This window comes from Nicrophorus vespilloides, unplaced genomic scaffold (genome assembly GCF_001412225.1).
Source record: "Nicrophorus vespilloides isolate i.1.1-1 unplaced genomic scaffold, Nicve_v1.0, whole genome shotgun sequence".
NCBI classification, from domain to species: domain Eukaryota; kingdom Metazoa; phylum Arthropoda; class Insecta; order Coleoptera; family Silphidae; genus Nicrophorus; species Nicrophorus vespilloides.
Window position 1 is genome coordinate 8472 of NW_017095759.1, and position 15489 is coordinate 23960.

Sequence of the window (15489 nt, forward strand, 5' to 3'; positions counted from 1 at the left end):
GAAAACACCAAAGTTTATTTAATGATTACAAAGAAACTAAAGCAGTTACGTACATATATTTAGATTTATTTTAATCTCTATAGATTCAAGATTAATATCCGTGCACATAATTTTTTATTCAATAATTGGTTATGGAAAAAATTGCAATTTTCGAAGACGTTATTTTTCAGACTTAAAAGTTGTTAAAACGCCAAAGTTTGTTCATTGATTGCAAAGAAGCTACAGCAGTTTCGTACTTATATTTACATTTATTTTAATCTCTATATATTCAAAATTAATACAGGTACTCATAATGATTTGGGGAATAAATTGTTATGCAAATAATGGCAATTTTCGAAGACATTACTTTTCAGACCTAAAAATTGTGAAAACACCAAAGTTTGTTCATTGATCACAAAGAAGCTAAAGCAGTTACGTATTTATATTTACATTTATTTTAATCTCTATACATTCAACATTAATATCCATGCACATAATTCTCTAGGGAGTAACTGGTTATGGAAACAATTGCAAGTTTCGCAGACGTTACTTTTCAGACTTAAAAGTTGTGAAAAAGACAAAGTTTGTTCATTGATTACAAAGAAGCTAAAGCAGCTACGTACTTATATCTGCATCTATTTTAATCACTATACATTCAAGTTTAATATCAATGCACATAATTTTTTAGGGAGTAACTGGTTATGTAAATAATAGCAAGTTTCCAAGACGTTACTTTTCAGACCTAAAAGTTGTCAAAACACCAAACTTTGTTCATTGATTATAAATAAGCTAAAACACCTACATACTAATATTTATGCCCATTTTAATCTATGTAGATTATAGAACAATTTTCAGGTTCTGATTTTTTTCTGGGAGCAAATGATTATGAAAGTACAAACAATTTTCGAAGACGTTATTTTTTAGACCTGAAAGTTGTCAAACACCAAAGTTTATATTTTTAATTACAAAAATGCTAAAACTGTTATATACTTATATTTACATTTATTTTAATCTCTATAGATTTAAGATTGATATAAATTTAAAAATTTCTTCAGAGAACTATTTCTTATCAAAATACAGACAATTTTCGAAAACATTTTTTTGTTCAATCTAAAGTTATCAAACACCAAAGTTTGTTTATTGATAATAATGATGCTAAAACAACTATATACTAATATTTATGCTCACTTTGATCTACGTAGATTTAAGAACAATTTTCACATTCTGGTTCCTACTGGGAGTAAATGATTATGAAAATACAGGCAATTTTCGAAGACGTTTTGAAACCTAAAAGTTGTCCAAACACCAAAGTTATTTTTTTTAATAACATATAAACTAAAGCAGTTACACACTTACATTTACACTAATTTCAAACTCTACAGATTTAAGTTTAATTTTCATATTCAGATTTTTTCTGGAAATAAATGATTATAAAAATAAACGCAATTTTCTATAACAGCAATGTCAACTTTTAATTCCAATAATTTTATTTATTTATAGAATTAATTGAAAAATAACTTTATATATGTTACGATTACATAAATAAGGCTTTATTGTTACTTTTGTAATGAGAATTCTTAGCTAATTATAATTAATGACTGAAATATACCAATTTTTTGTAATGTTATTGAAAACTTTCAAAAAGTAAAAAACTTTGTACACCTCATAATGAGTCTTAAATTGTGCATATTAACAGTTGTTATGTAATTTTAATTAATGATAAATTTCTTTTCTTATACCAATTTTTATTAATCATGCTGGATTTTGCATATAGAAAAAGTTAATGAAAATTAGGGCTTAAATATAATTATTTCAAATAATTTCCATTGCACACAACTAGATCAATATTGTGTGTCAATATTGTATATATATATGAGACATACATATGTTTATTACTGACTGAATGGATTGCTGGAATTTCCTGTTCAGGATACGGGCGCTCGCGATTTGAATTGCAAAATCGAAACGAACATTTTTCCACCCGATCCGAACGAGATTTTCAAAATTATATTTGCTAATGCGGTGCATTACGGTTGCGACTTCCCTCTCCTTCCATTAAACACAATTTATACAAAGATTTATCCTTGTTTCTCTAATGGAAGTGATAATAGTTAAGGACTCTGTTCAGACCTATCCCCCTATGATGACAGTGAAAGGAACCTTGCTCTTCGGATGGGGCGGCGTCTCTCTATAATGCAACTTGCACATACAAGATTTGCAAGACTAGGGGGGACCTATATATACCTTCGAGGTGGTTAACTCTAGGTATACAGTCCACAGTCCGAGAAAACAGTCCTAGTGCTCCTATCTAGGAGGTTCGAACAGATCTATTTTTTATTGAGGAAATTTACAACTTTTTGATAAAGCAACATGAGATTCTTCGTAAGTATACATTTATTATATTAAATATAACGAAAATTTACTTAAAATGTAATTATTAATATCAATATCAATTTGAAGTTTAAAAAAAAAATGTTAGTAAAAAAAAATGATTTCTAATTTACAAAATCAATTGAAACAAGATTAATAATAATATTAAAGGTGTAATTGTGAATAAATATGTAGAAATTATTTCAATTTATAAATTTATCAAAAAAAAATTAGATACAATTGATAAAAAAGTGGCGAAATTTGAATTGAAATATTAAGAAAACAAGATAATTTCAACTAACTTTCATTTATGAAGAAATTATATAAGAATTTACAAAATAAAGTCAAACAAATCAAGAATTTAAAAGATATTTTGATGATTTTTAAAAGTACTCAATTTTTGCTTAATTTATATGAAATTAAAAAAAAAATAATTGCAATGGAAATCAGTTAATTTTTGTATGAAATAGTTATTAAAATGTATGAAAAACTAAGGTTGGTTTTCTTCTAAAACAATAATGTAATATATAAAATCTTACTCAATCATTTTCAGGACTTTTTTCATAAAAATTACATCATTTTGTTGTATAATCTATAAGAAATTACGTTACAATGAAGAAATATATAAAAAATTAGATTTTAATATAAAAAGTTCTCAAAAAAGAAATGAGTAAAACTAAAAAAATAGTTTATATAAAAAAAAAAGTTTGATATAATCTTACTCAATCATTTTCAGGACTTATTTAATAAAAATTACATCATTTTGTTGCATAATCTATAAGAAATTACGTTACAATCAAGAAATATATAAAAAATTAGATTTTAGTAAAAAAAAATGAATAAAACTAAAGAATTAGCATTTTTGTTTCACAAATCATTTGTTAATTGTAATCTATAAGCAAATCTACGTACTTTTATACTTTATGAATTGTTTTCTGTAAATTTGCTGATTTTTGAAATAGAAATTGACTCCTAACAGTTTTTTTTGCTTATAAAAAATGTAATATAAAATCTTACTCAACAATTTTCAAGATTTGTTTCATGAAAATTACATCATTTTATCACATAAACTATATAAGAAATTACGTTACAAATAAAAAAATAAATTGAAAATTAGATTTTAGTAAAAAAAAATGAGTAAAACTAAAGAATTAGTTTAGATAAAAAAAAAGTTTGATTTCATTTCTAAATTATATTTAAAATCTTAATCTGTATTTCTTTTTTACAAATCATTTGTTAATTTCAATCTATAAGCAAATCTACGTACTTTCTTTATGAACTATTTTCCGTAAATTTGCTTCTAACAGTTTTTGCTTAATTTATAAAAAAAATATAATATAAAATAATACTCAACAATTTTCGAGACTTTTTCATGAAAATTACATCATTTTAGCACATAAACTATATAAGAAATTACGTTAAAAATTACATTTTAATAGTTTGATTTTATTACTAAATTATATATAAAATCTAAGTCTGCACTTGTTTAGAAATTATTTGTTAATTGTAACGTGTTTCAAGCAAATCTACGTTCTTTCTCTATAAACTATTTTATGTAAATGCTCAAGGACGTAAAATATCAGCAATGCCATTTAGACTAATCTTTCAGTTTGTTTTGATCGATGCTAAATAGATATTGAATCAAGCGAAACGCGTTTCTCTGCATTTTTCCCGTCTGCGGCGTTACGAAAGGAGAACGTGCAAGAAAACCTCATAAAAAAAAAAAAAAGAAAAAAGGGAAAAGAAAGAAAGAGTAGAAGTAATTAAAGCGCTTTGAAGGTTGCTGCAGTTATTGTCCTCACCTCATGCAAGGAAATAAATCAATCGTAAGCCAATTCCGCCTTTAAAGTAATCATGCAATGGGACCAAGTGCGATATATGTAATGAATAAATGATTGGAGCAATTAGCGAAAGAAATATTAAAGCGAATTTTCCGCGTGGGAAATTGCAAATTGTATGGGCGATGGCGGTTGCGCAATGATCGATTATGTTGATTTTTCAGGTGTTGATTTCTTGCGTGCTCGCTGTAGCTTCTGCGGCATGGAACCAGCCACCACCAGGTGGTTACCACATTCCTCAGATCACCTCCGCCGGTGTCCCATTGGAAACGCCGGAAGTGCAGGCGGCTAAAGCCGCGCATTTCGCCGCTTTCCGAGGCGTCAACCCTGTTGCTCCTCAGCAATCTTATCAAGGGCAGAATAATAACAACAACAACGGCGAAACGAACTACGAGAATGTAAGATATTATGGCCCTCACGCCTACCAAACCACCAACGGAGCTGCTAAGGTTTCCACCGGTGGAGTACCTCTGGACACCCCCGAAGTCCAAGCGGCGAAGAACAACCACTTCGGATTGTTCAGTCAGGCTCTGTCTCGCAACGCTCAGCACGCCGTTCCGCACTACAGGAGACGCAGAGGAATCTACGGAGCGCCGTGGGCTTACGGACATCACGTCCCATTGATCACTGCCAACGGTGTCCCATTGGACACCCCAGAAGTTCAACAGGCTAAGGCTGCCCATTTCGCTGCTCACGCTAACGCCGGAGGATTCTTGGGCGGTTACGGTGTCCACGCCGGAGGATTCTTGGGTGGTTTCGGTGCTCCCATCCATCCAATTGCTGGATTCTACGGATTGAACCATGACGGTCGTCCTTTGGACACTCCAGAAGTCGCCCACGCCAAGGCCGCTCATCACGCGGCTTTCAATCAGGCCGCAGCTTTGAACGGAGTCGTCGGTGGTCATCTCGCTTACGGTTTGGGACACGTTCCTGCCGTTCCTGCTGACACCCCTGAAGTGGCTCACGCCAAGGCCGCTCATCTTGCAGCTCACGCAGCAGCCAGCCACCACTACTAAAAACAAAGGAAAAAACAACATTTTTTTTTTCAAATCTCTCTCTTCGCGCAACTTCTTGAATACATATATTTTCTTATCTTTTTTTACTTACACCAGAGACTGTTCAAACTTCTTGTTGACGCACTTGAAAGAAGGGAGGGAATCTGCGAAGCTCGATTTTTTTTTTAACCATTTTATATGAACGTTACCCAAACCATGTGTATATAATATATATAATGTATTGAAAAAAAAATAAAAAAAAAAATATGATCTACAAAGTGTCTATTTACATAATAGTTGTATCATTAGATGCGCTATTGAAACCTGATTCTTATGTATTAATAAAATGTAGCAAGTGAATCAAAAAATTGGATTTTTTTCAACATTTAAACAGAAATACAAATCAATAATAGCGTAGAATACAAATTTGTTACTAGGAAGCTCTAAAAATTTATCTTTAATTTGTATATAAATATATCTAATTAATATACGTAGTTTTTGTGTAATTAAATAAAAGGTGCAGAGATTAAATTGATTAAAAAAATCGTTATATTTCTATCAATATTTAATACATAATCATCATTATTATATCAAAAGATGCGCAACAGAATACCTTTTCTTAATTAATAATAAAATATAGAAGAAACTTATATAGATTTAGACTTAACACAAAAAAAAATCAAACTAGCAATGAGTTTTTTTTTCACTCAATTTTGACAGTTAATAACGGAATATCTACGTTATCTTTAAATTTTATTATAGGCTCATTAGAAAGACTACAGCCTTATCTTTAATTAAAATTTTAAATGATTGATTTAACAATCTTAGTTATCGAAGTATTTAATAAAAAATGACGATACTTTTTTCAAAATTAAAAATAAGACATTCTTTTTATTAACACTACCTTATTACAAATATGTTGGTGGACTTATTAAAAAGCCTATAGTTTTATCTTTAATAAACATTTTAAATTATTCAACTAGAATTAATAGTTAAAGAACAATTAAATTAAAAGTGATGATACCTTTATTTCAAGTCGTATTTTTAACTCAATTTTGAGAGCAAATAATGAAATAACTACATTATCTACAAATCTATTTAAAGGCTCATTGAAAAGGCTATTATTTTATATTTAATTGCAATTTTCAAAGATTCTCTTAATATTGTTAGTTATCGAATGATTGAATAAAATGTGACGACCCTTTTTTTTACACAATAAATAAGTTATCTACAAATCTAGTCTTGGGCTCATTTGAAAGACTGTAGTCTTACCTTTAATTAAAATTTTAAAAGATTCCTCTAACATTCTTAGTTAATTTAATAATAGATGATTATACTTTTCAATATTTAAATACGATATTTTGCAAATCTGTTTGTAGGCTCATCGGAAAGGCTATAGCTTTATCTTTACTCTTTAATTATAATTTTACAATTAGTTAATTAACAATCTTAATTATCGAACAATTAAATGGAATGTGAAGATACTTTTTTTCCATACAATTTAACAGCTAATAACAGAATAACTACATTACCTACAAATCTGATCGTGGGCTCATTAGAAAGCCAATAGTCTTAATTTTATTATAGTTGTAAATGATTCAGCTAACTGTTTAAGTTAACAAACAATTAAATTAAAAATAATTGTAGTTACAAATGATTCAACTAACTGTTTAACTTAACGAATAATTAAATAAAATGTAATGATACGTTTTTTTCAAAAACCGAATTTTTTATCCCAAATTTAACAGTTAATAATGGAATAATTCAGCTGTTTACAAATATTGTTCTTGGCTCATTATAAAAATCAGGGTTTCCAAAACTATATTCCGTGGAACGCTGGTGTTCCGTGAAAACAAAATAAACAAGATGTTATGTGAAAATTTCAGGATTTACGAAGTGTTCCATTGCAGGACAACTTTGGGAAACACTGGTAAAGACTATAGAGTTATCTTTAATTAAAATTTTGAAAGATTCATCTAAGATTCTTAATTATCGAAGAGTTTTATTAAATTGATGATGATACTTTTTTTCCAACAAATAAATACGATATTTTGACCACCAACAACGGAATTACTAAGTTATCTGTAAATCTTTTTGTACGCTCATCGGAAAGGCTATAGCTTTATCTTTACTCTTAACTTACAATTTTATAATTAGTTAATTAACAATCTTAATAATCGAACAATTAAAGGGAATGTGAAGATCCTTTTTTTCATATAATTTAACAGCTAAGAACGGAATAACTATACTATCTACAAATCTGATCGTAGGCTCATTAGAAAGACAATAGCCTTAATTATAGTTGTAAATGATTCAAGTAACTGTTTAAGTTAACGAACAATTAAATAAAAAATAATGATACTTTTTTTTCAAAAACCGTACTTTTTATCCCTAATTTAACAGCTGATAATGGAATAACTAAGCTGTGTACAAATATTGTTGTTGGCTCATTGTAAAGACCAGGGTTTCCTAAACTATGTTCCGTGGAATGCCGGTGTTCTGTGAAAACCTGGAATGAAGTAATTACTAAGTAAATAATGAAGGTTTTTTCTCTTTTTTTTTTAAATTATATCAATTATATTTTGTTATCTACCCTACAAATTAAACAAGGTGTTACGTGCAAATTTCAGGATTTACGAAGTATTCCGTTGCAGGAGAAGTTTGAGAAACATTGGTATTACCTTTAATTTTCATTTTAAATTATTTATCTAATTTCATCAGAACAATTAAATAAAATGTGAGAAGAAAACTCGTGTTTTATTACTCAAGTTTATCAGCTTGTAACACAAGAATAATAACACTTATATCTGTAATGAGAACATTTTCTAAGATTATAAACAGAAAATCAAAGGAATTTATAACTGAAGCATTTGCATTTCTCGTAGGCAAAACCATTTACGTCCCGATGAATAACTATGATATTTTCTTCACGACAAACATGGAATTTCGCCCGAAGAGCTTGTCGATCTTGAAATTACTTATGTGTCTGTAATCTCAGCAGATAAATTGGAATTATTAATTGAAAATTTTTGTTTTTTGGTATTCCGAACGTGCGTTTTAGAAACCCGTTTTTGCGATAATATTTCGATCCATATAATAACAACAACAACATCAATGGAAAACAAGCAAATAAATAAGACTAAATGTAAGAATTTCTTGTACGGCGTTCGCCTTGATTGGTATTCAGCCTTTAAAAACGAAGGAATGGAAACGTTTTGCGTCTCGCTGGAGGAAAAACACGTTTCGTAAATATTATCATTACCTGCAAATTGCGACACTTAAAATTTAATTATAACATAATCTTTTATAGAAATTTTCACTTTGCACATATAATCAATGTTAATTTTTTGCTCAATCTCAAGAACAACTATTAATACTTGTCGTTGTAGCTTAATTGAATATTTACATACAAAAATCGTACTGATTTCAATAATATAAGAAATTATTGATTTTTTTGTAATAATTTTTGTAATAAATTAAGAATAAATGGATCAATTATAGAACTTCTTATGTAACAATGAAATAGATAAAAGAAAGTTTTAAAATGTTCAAGTAAATAAAAAAAAATGTAATAAAATTTTAATTAAAAAAAAATAAACTTGAAATTTTTTCTCAAAAACTAATAAAAATATTAAAATTTTATATACAACTAAATAGTTTATTGTTGTAAATTGAATTTAAGTATAAAGATTTTTTATTTCTTCAAAAAATAAGGTAAAATAGAAGCAAATTTACATATAAAAATTGAAGTAATAAAATTTGCATTTCACTGACATAATTTTTTAAAAAAAGTTGTAAAATTACAGATAAAATCAAAATTTCATAATGATTCATAGATCATAAAGCACGTGTAATGGATTAGAACATCCGGAATTCGAAGAACGAAATATTAATTTTGCAATTTTTTGCTGCATTTCATAGGAAACTCAACGCATTGCAATATAATTACATTCCGCCTTCGAATTGCGCGCATTATCCGCGAATAGCTTACTAATTGAGTCCGTTAATTAGGCGCAGCGTACGTGCAGACGCCAGAGGTGCGTACAGGTAGGAACTTGATTGCCTTTACCAATAATGGTGATGAGGTGAACAACATCTTGAGGCATCTAGTTTTTCGGATGTCTGCAGCCTTGTCATTCTGCTCCTGTTCCCAACATCCTTGACTTTGGATCAATCTCAGTTCAAAAACATCTTAACATTTCATTCAAAGAGAAACAGATCAGAAATTAGTTTTAATTGTATTTAGTTAAGTGATTCTATAAGAAAAATACTTGAAATAGTTTCAAAATTATATTTATAATAAAAAAAAATGTTTCTCTTATGTAATTAGCAATGAATTTATTGAATAAATCAATGAACATTATTACGAAAAATTGAATGAAAATAATATTTATTATACAATTTGTAACATATTTTCTCTAAACATCCTTGACTTTGGATTAATATTAGTTCAAAAACATCTTAAATCTTAACTTCTGACAAACAGATCAAAAATTAGTTCTAATTGTATTTTGTTAAGAGATTTTATAACAAAAATTATTGAATTAGTTTAAAAATTATACTTATAATAAAAAAAATGTTTCTCTTATGTAATTAGCAATGAATTTATTTAATAAATCAATGAAAATTATTACAAAAAATTGAATGAAAATAATATTTTTTGAAACAATTTATTATACAATTTGTAACATATTTTCTCTAATAAACATCATCTTGAGGCATCTAGTTTTTCGGATGTCTGCAGCCTTGTATTTCTGCTCTTGTTCCCAACATCCTTGACTTTGTATCAATCTTAGTTCAAAAACATCTTAAATCTTAACTTCTTTCAAAGAGAAACAGATCAGAAATTAGTTCTAATTGTATTTTGTTAAGAGATTTTATAACAAAAATACTTGAATTAGTTTAAAAATTATACTTATTAGAACAAATTGTTTATATTATGTAATTAGCAATGAATTTATTTAATAAATCAAAGAAAATTATTTTTTTTTACAAAACGAAATAAGAAATAAGAATAAGAATAAACAACAATTTTCTTTAATAATTTCTTACTGTTCTGTATTTGCAGATTCTTTTAACTTGTCTTCTTTTTGCAATCATTTACGCTGTGCAAGCGAATCCATGCAAAGTTCCATATTTCGACGCATCTCAAATCAAAGAATATAATCCATATTTCGATGCATCTCAAATCGAAGAATATAATCCGTAATTTGTTTGCGAAGAAAATCATAAATATTTGTATAATCTTATGTTTATGTAATAAATAAAAATGAATACGTAAATCAAATGAAAAGAATGTTTTAATACATTAATTCATCCCCTATTTGCGTGACTATCTGATAACAATTAAAAAAAAATCAATTTGTTATCTCAAAAATAAGCAAATTTCTAATGAATAAATATAAAGAAAAACCTTCAATTTTTGTATAACTGTAAACACATTTGTTATTTATTCTAATTTATTGTTTGAGTAGAATTGATAACAAAAAAAACGTAAATAAAGTATGAATAAACATGGAACAAATTTAGTTTAATTTGTTTATTTTTTGAAGCAATTATTATTAAATTTATATGTAAAATTTCAAAAAAATAAAACAAAAATCTAATGTTAATTAAAAATAGAAGAACAAAGAAGTGTTGTTTCTCAATTTATATGAAAATTTATCGTTTTTATTTCATAGCAATCTTCACTGATTTATTCAAAAAAATAATAATCTAATATTGAAAAATATAGACGAATTTTTTACTAATCTTTATAAAAATTAAAGAAATTTAAGTAAATACTTTTATTTAAGAGATTTTTTTACAAAATTATAAGATTTAGTTTCTAAATTTGAATTTTAAGAAAAAAATTTGTCTATTTTTTCATGAATTTAATTTAGTAAATCAATGAAAGTTATTACGAACATTTTTTAAACTTTTTAGTATGAATATGAAAAGATCAAATTTGCAACAATTTCGATCGAAATTGTTCTATCATTTACATTGATGTGTTTATTTTTTTGTATTAATAATTATCAAATTTATATGATAAATTACAAAAAATAAAACAAAAATCTAATGTTAATTAAAAATTGAAGAACAAAGAAGTGTTATTTCTCAATTTATATAAAAATTCATCATCATTCATTTCGTTTTTATTTTACATCAATCTTTACACTGATTTATTCAATCAATATTAATGTTTTTTGTAATTCACAACACTTAGAAGTAAATCATCTTGGTTAATTAGATGTAAATAAATTTACTGTATTTTTTTTCTTCTCTTTGACGCAAATTCGATTCGCTTCAAATAACTTAACGTTCCGATGAATTATTAATGGTTTCGGTTCTATAATTTATCCAGGAATTCGATGGAAAAAGAATAAAAAAATATATATGTATGGAATTACTGTATATTTGAGATTTCAATAAAACTGCAATTGAATAACTTATTATAAGCATTCCATTCATAAAAATAGTAATAAACATGTTTATTTCCAATTTATATACTAATTTTTATTAATAACACTTTTTTATCAGTACTTATTGTAATTATAACTTTATAATAAAAAAATTCTATAATTTTTTTAATCTTTCTCAAAGAAAATTATGGAAGAAAATAAATAATAGATTAATTATAAATTAATGCATGTAAATTTTAATTGACTGATCCATTATATAACATGAAAAGTACATAAAATTATGTAAATTTCTCAAGATGTTACAATAAAATTTTAGGAAAAAACTTGTTTTTAATCTGATTTTATTAACAACTAATTTATTTGAAATCTTGTTAAGTTTAGATATTTGATATCTACCTGTTGTTTTTTGCTGTTTCTTTTGAAGAATATATAAGGAAATTAATCACAGTGTTAATGATTATAAAAAAGTTTTTAATCTGATTTTATATAAAAAAAAGTTTATAGTTTAGTCTGCGTGTACGATTTGTTTATTTAATTGTTGCTTTTTATTGTTTTAAAGTAGTAGTAAGGAAATTAATCGTCTGTTAATGTTTATACAAAAATTAACAATTTTGAACAAAAAAAAATACTAGTTTTGAATTTGATTTAAAAATTGATTATTATCTAATCTCTTTTGGTTTTTGTTCACAATTTGTTTATCTAAATGTTATTTATTGTCTTTTTAAAGGATTAGTAAATTAATCGTCTGTTAATGTTTATAGAAAAAATAACAATTTTGAACAAAATAAAAGTAGTTTTGGATTTGATTTAAAAAATGTATATTTTCTAATCTCGTTTTGTTTCTGTTAACAATTTGTTTATATAACTATTATTTGTTGTTCTTTTAAAGGATTAGTAAGGATATTAATAGTCTGTTAATGCTTAAACAAGAAAATTACAATTTTGAACAAAAAAAAACTACTTTTGGATTTGATTTAAAAAATGTATATTTTGTAAACTTGATAGTTTCTATTCAAGATTTGTTTATCTAACTGTTGTTTGTTATAGTTTTAAAGGATTAGTAAGGAAATTAATTATCTATTAATGCTTAAACAAAAAAATATCAATTTTGAACAAAAAAAAAAACATGTTTTGGATTTGATTTAAAAAATGTATATCTTCTAATCTTTTTTAGTTTTCATTCAAAATTTGTTAATTTAAATGTTATTTATTGTCTTTTTAAGGAATTACTAAGGAAATTAATCGTCTGTTCATGTTTATTAGAAATAACAATTTTGAACAAGAAAAAAAGTAGTTTTGGATTTGAATTAAAAATTAATTATTTTCTATTCTCGTTTAGTTTCTGTTTGAAAATTTTGCTGTTATTAGTTGTCGTTTTAAGGATTAGTAAGAAAATTAATTGTCTGTTAATGTTTATAAAAAATAAATAACAATTTTAAACAAAATAAAAGTAGTTAAGGATTTGATTTAAAAAATGTTTATTTTTAATGTCATTTAGTTTATATTCATAATTTGCTTATATAACTGTTGTTTTTCGTAGTTTTAAAGGACTACAAAGGAAAATAATCGTCTGTTAATATTCATACAAAAAATATAACGATTTTGATTACAAGAAGTTTGGAAATTGATTAGATTAAAAAAAAATGTTTATTTCTAATCTCGTTTAATTTACTCTCACGCTTAGTTATCTAACTATTGTTTGTTGTTGTTTGGGAAATGAATATAATTATATTAAATTTATAATAAAATAAAACCAGTTTTAAATCGTATTTTGCTTAGTATTAGTATGTGATTGGTACTCTAAGTGTTGTTTGTTATTGTTGTTTGTTGTTAAAGGATCGATATGGAAATTAATCATGTATGAATGGTTGATGCGTGGTAATGGAATGCTGAAAAAATGCACTCGATGATCGCGAATTGATTTAGGTGAAAGGAACCTTGCACTTGTTAGGGCGTAGTCGTCGTGTTGCAATCAGTATATAAGCTGAGATGCGCAGCGGAGACGGCACAGTCTTCTTAACAGTCCTATCAAACAGGAGGTTAAACGCAACTCAAGATGCAATTATTCGTAAGATAAATATACAATTTGCTTAATTTGTTTCTATTAATTGATTTTTTTCTCTAATTGTCAGATTGTTTTCGCTTGTTCTTTGGTGGTGGCTTCCGCCGGATACGTAGCTCCAATCATCTATGGAGCTCAACATCTTCCTCTGATTGGAGCTGGCGGTGTACCAATTGATACACCTGAAGTGCAGCAGGCCAGAGCCGAGCATTTGGCTCTTAAAGTTCAAGCTCAAGTTCGTAACGGTGATTTAATTCCTTATGCAACTCATTATTACGGATTGATAGCTCATGATGGTCTTCCTTTGGACACGGCTGAAGTGGCCGCTGCTAAAGTCAAGCATTTCGCAGCTCACGCCGAAGCTTTAGCCAGAAACGGGCTTTTGTACCGTAAACGCCGTGGAATCTACGCTTACTCTCCTTACTACCATTACCCGATCATCGCCAACGGTTCTCCAGTAGAAACTCCAGAAGTACAACACGCTAAAGCCGCTCATTTCGCCGCTCACGCCGAAGCTAACGCTCGCAAAGGTCTTTATTACGCATCACCTTTGATCCACTACGCTCAGATCATCTCCAACGGAGTCCCAGAAGAAACACCAGAAGTCCAACAAGCCAAAATCGCCCATTTCGCAGCCAAAGCCGAAGCCGAAGCTCGCGCTCTAGGTTACCCCATCATCTCCAACGGTGTCCCAGTGGAAACCCCAGAAGTCCAGCAAGCCAAAATCGCCCATTTCGCAGCCAAAGCCGAAGCCGAATCTCGTGTTTCTGGATTAATCTCCAACGGCGCCCCAGAAGAAACCCCAGAAGTCAAAGAAGCCAAAGCCGCTCATTTCGCGGCTAAAGCCGAAGCCGAAGCTCGCAACTCTATCCCAGAACTTCCACAAGCTCCAGAGGATACGCAAGAAGTGCAAGAAGCCAAGATCGCTCATTTCGCTGCTAAAGCTGAAGCTCAAGCTCGCGCCGGAATCGTTGGACCTTTGATCTACGCCGCTCAGCATTATCCGATCATCGTGGATGGTGTTCCAGTCGAAACGCCGGAAGTTCAACACGCCAAGGCTCTGCACTTCGCGGCTCACGCCAATGCCGCCCTTCATTAAGCCATCATCAATTTACTAATAGTCTCTTCTATATTAGAACAAACACAAAAGAAAACACTAATCAATTCTGAGGCTGTCCATTTCGTCACCAGAGTTTCTCGAAGCGGTAGCATCTACCGCAAATCCTCCGGATAGCTGGGATCCATTTATTTTTTTTTTTATATATGTATATCTTGTAATAATAATTTAAAATAATAATAAAAAAAATATTAACAAGCAAAATTTTTCTTCATTTTATAATTATATAATAAGCAATCTTCTATATCAAATTATACACAATTTGATATAAATTTCATTAAGATTTCTCTACTAATAATTGTGGTATGATGATTTATATATTAGTTTCGTTATTTACTTTTTATTCAAGTTTTGGATTTGAATTAAAAAATGTATATTTTCTAAACTTGATAGTTTCTGTTCAAGATTTGTTTATCTAACTGTTGTTTGTTATTGTTTTAAAGGCTTAGTAAGGAAATTATTTATCTGTTAAAGTTTATTAAAAAAATATAAATTTTGAACAGAATGAAAAATATTAACAAGCAAAATTTTTCTTCATTTTATAATTATATAATAAGCGATCTTCTATTTCAAATTGTACATAATTTGATATAACTTTCATTAAAATTTCTCTACTAATAATTGAGGTAAGATGATTCATATATTAGTTTCGTTCTTTACTTTTTATTCGAGTTTTGGATTTGATTTAAAAAATGTATATTTTCTAAACTTAATAGTTTCTGTT

General features: G+C 27.9%; 1 protein-coding gene across 1 annotated transcript; it reads left to right on the forward strand.

Moving 5' to 3' along the window:
* Positions 1–2238: 2238 nt before the first annotated feature.
* On the forward strand, positions 2239–14878 carry LOC108562561. Its single transcript, XM_017920945.1, has 3 exons — positions 2239–2361; positions 4352–5194; positions 13719–14878. The coding sequence occupies exons 1-3, from the start codon at positions 2350–2352 to the stop codon at positions 14745–14747; spliced, it is 1884 nt and encodes a 627-aa protein (XP_017776434.1). The 5' UTR covers positions 2239–2349; the 3' UTR covers positions 14748–14878.
* Positions 14879–15489: the final 611 nt, after the last annotated feature.

Excerpts from the sequence above, each read along its gene's own strand:
- LOC108562561 (XM_017920945.1), top strand. Across the intron at positions 5,195-13,718 it reads CTCACGCAGCAGCCAGCCAC|ATTGTTTTCGCTTGTTCTTT; the intron begins CACTACTAAAAA and ends TCTAATTGTCAG.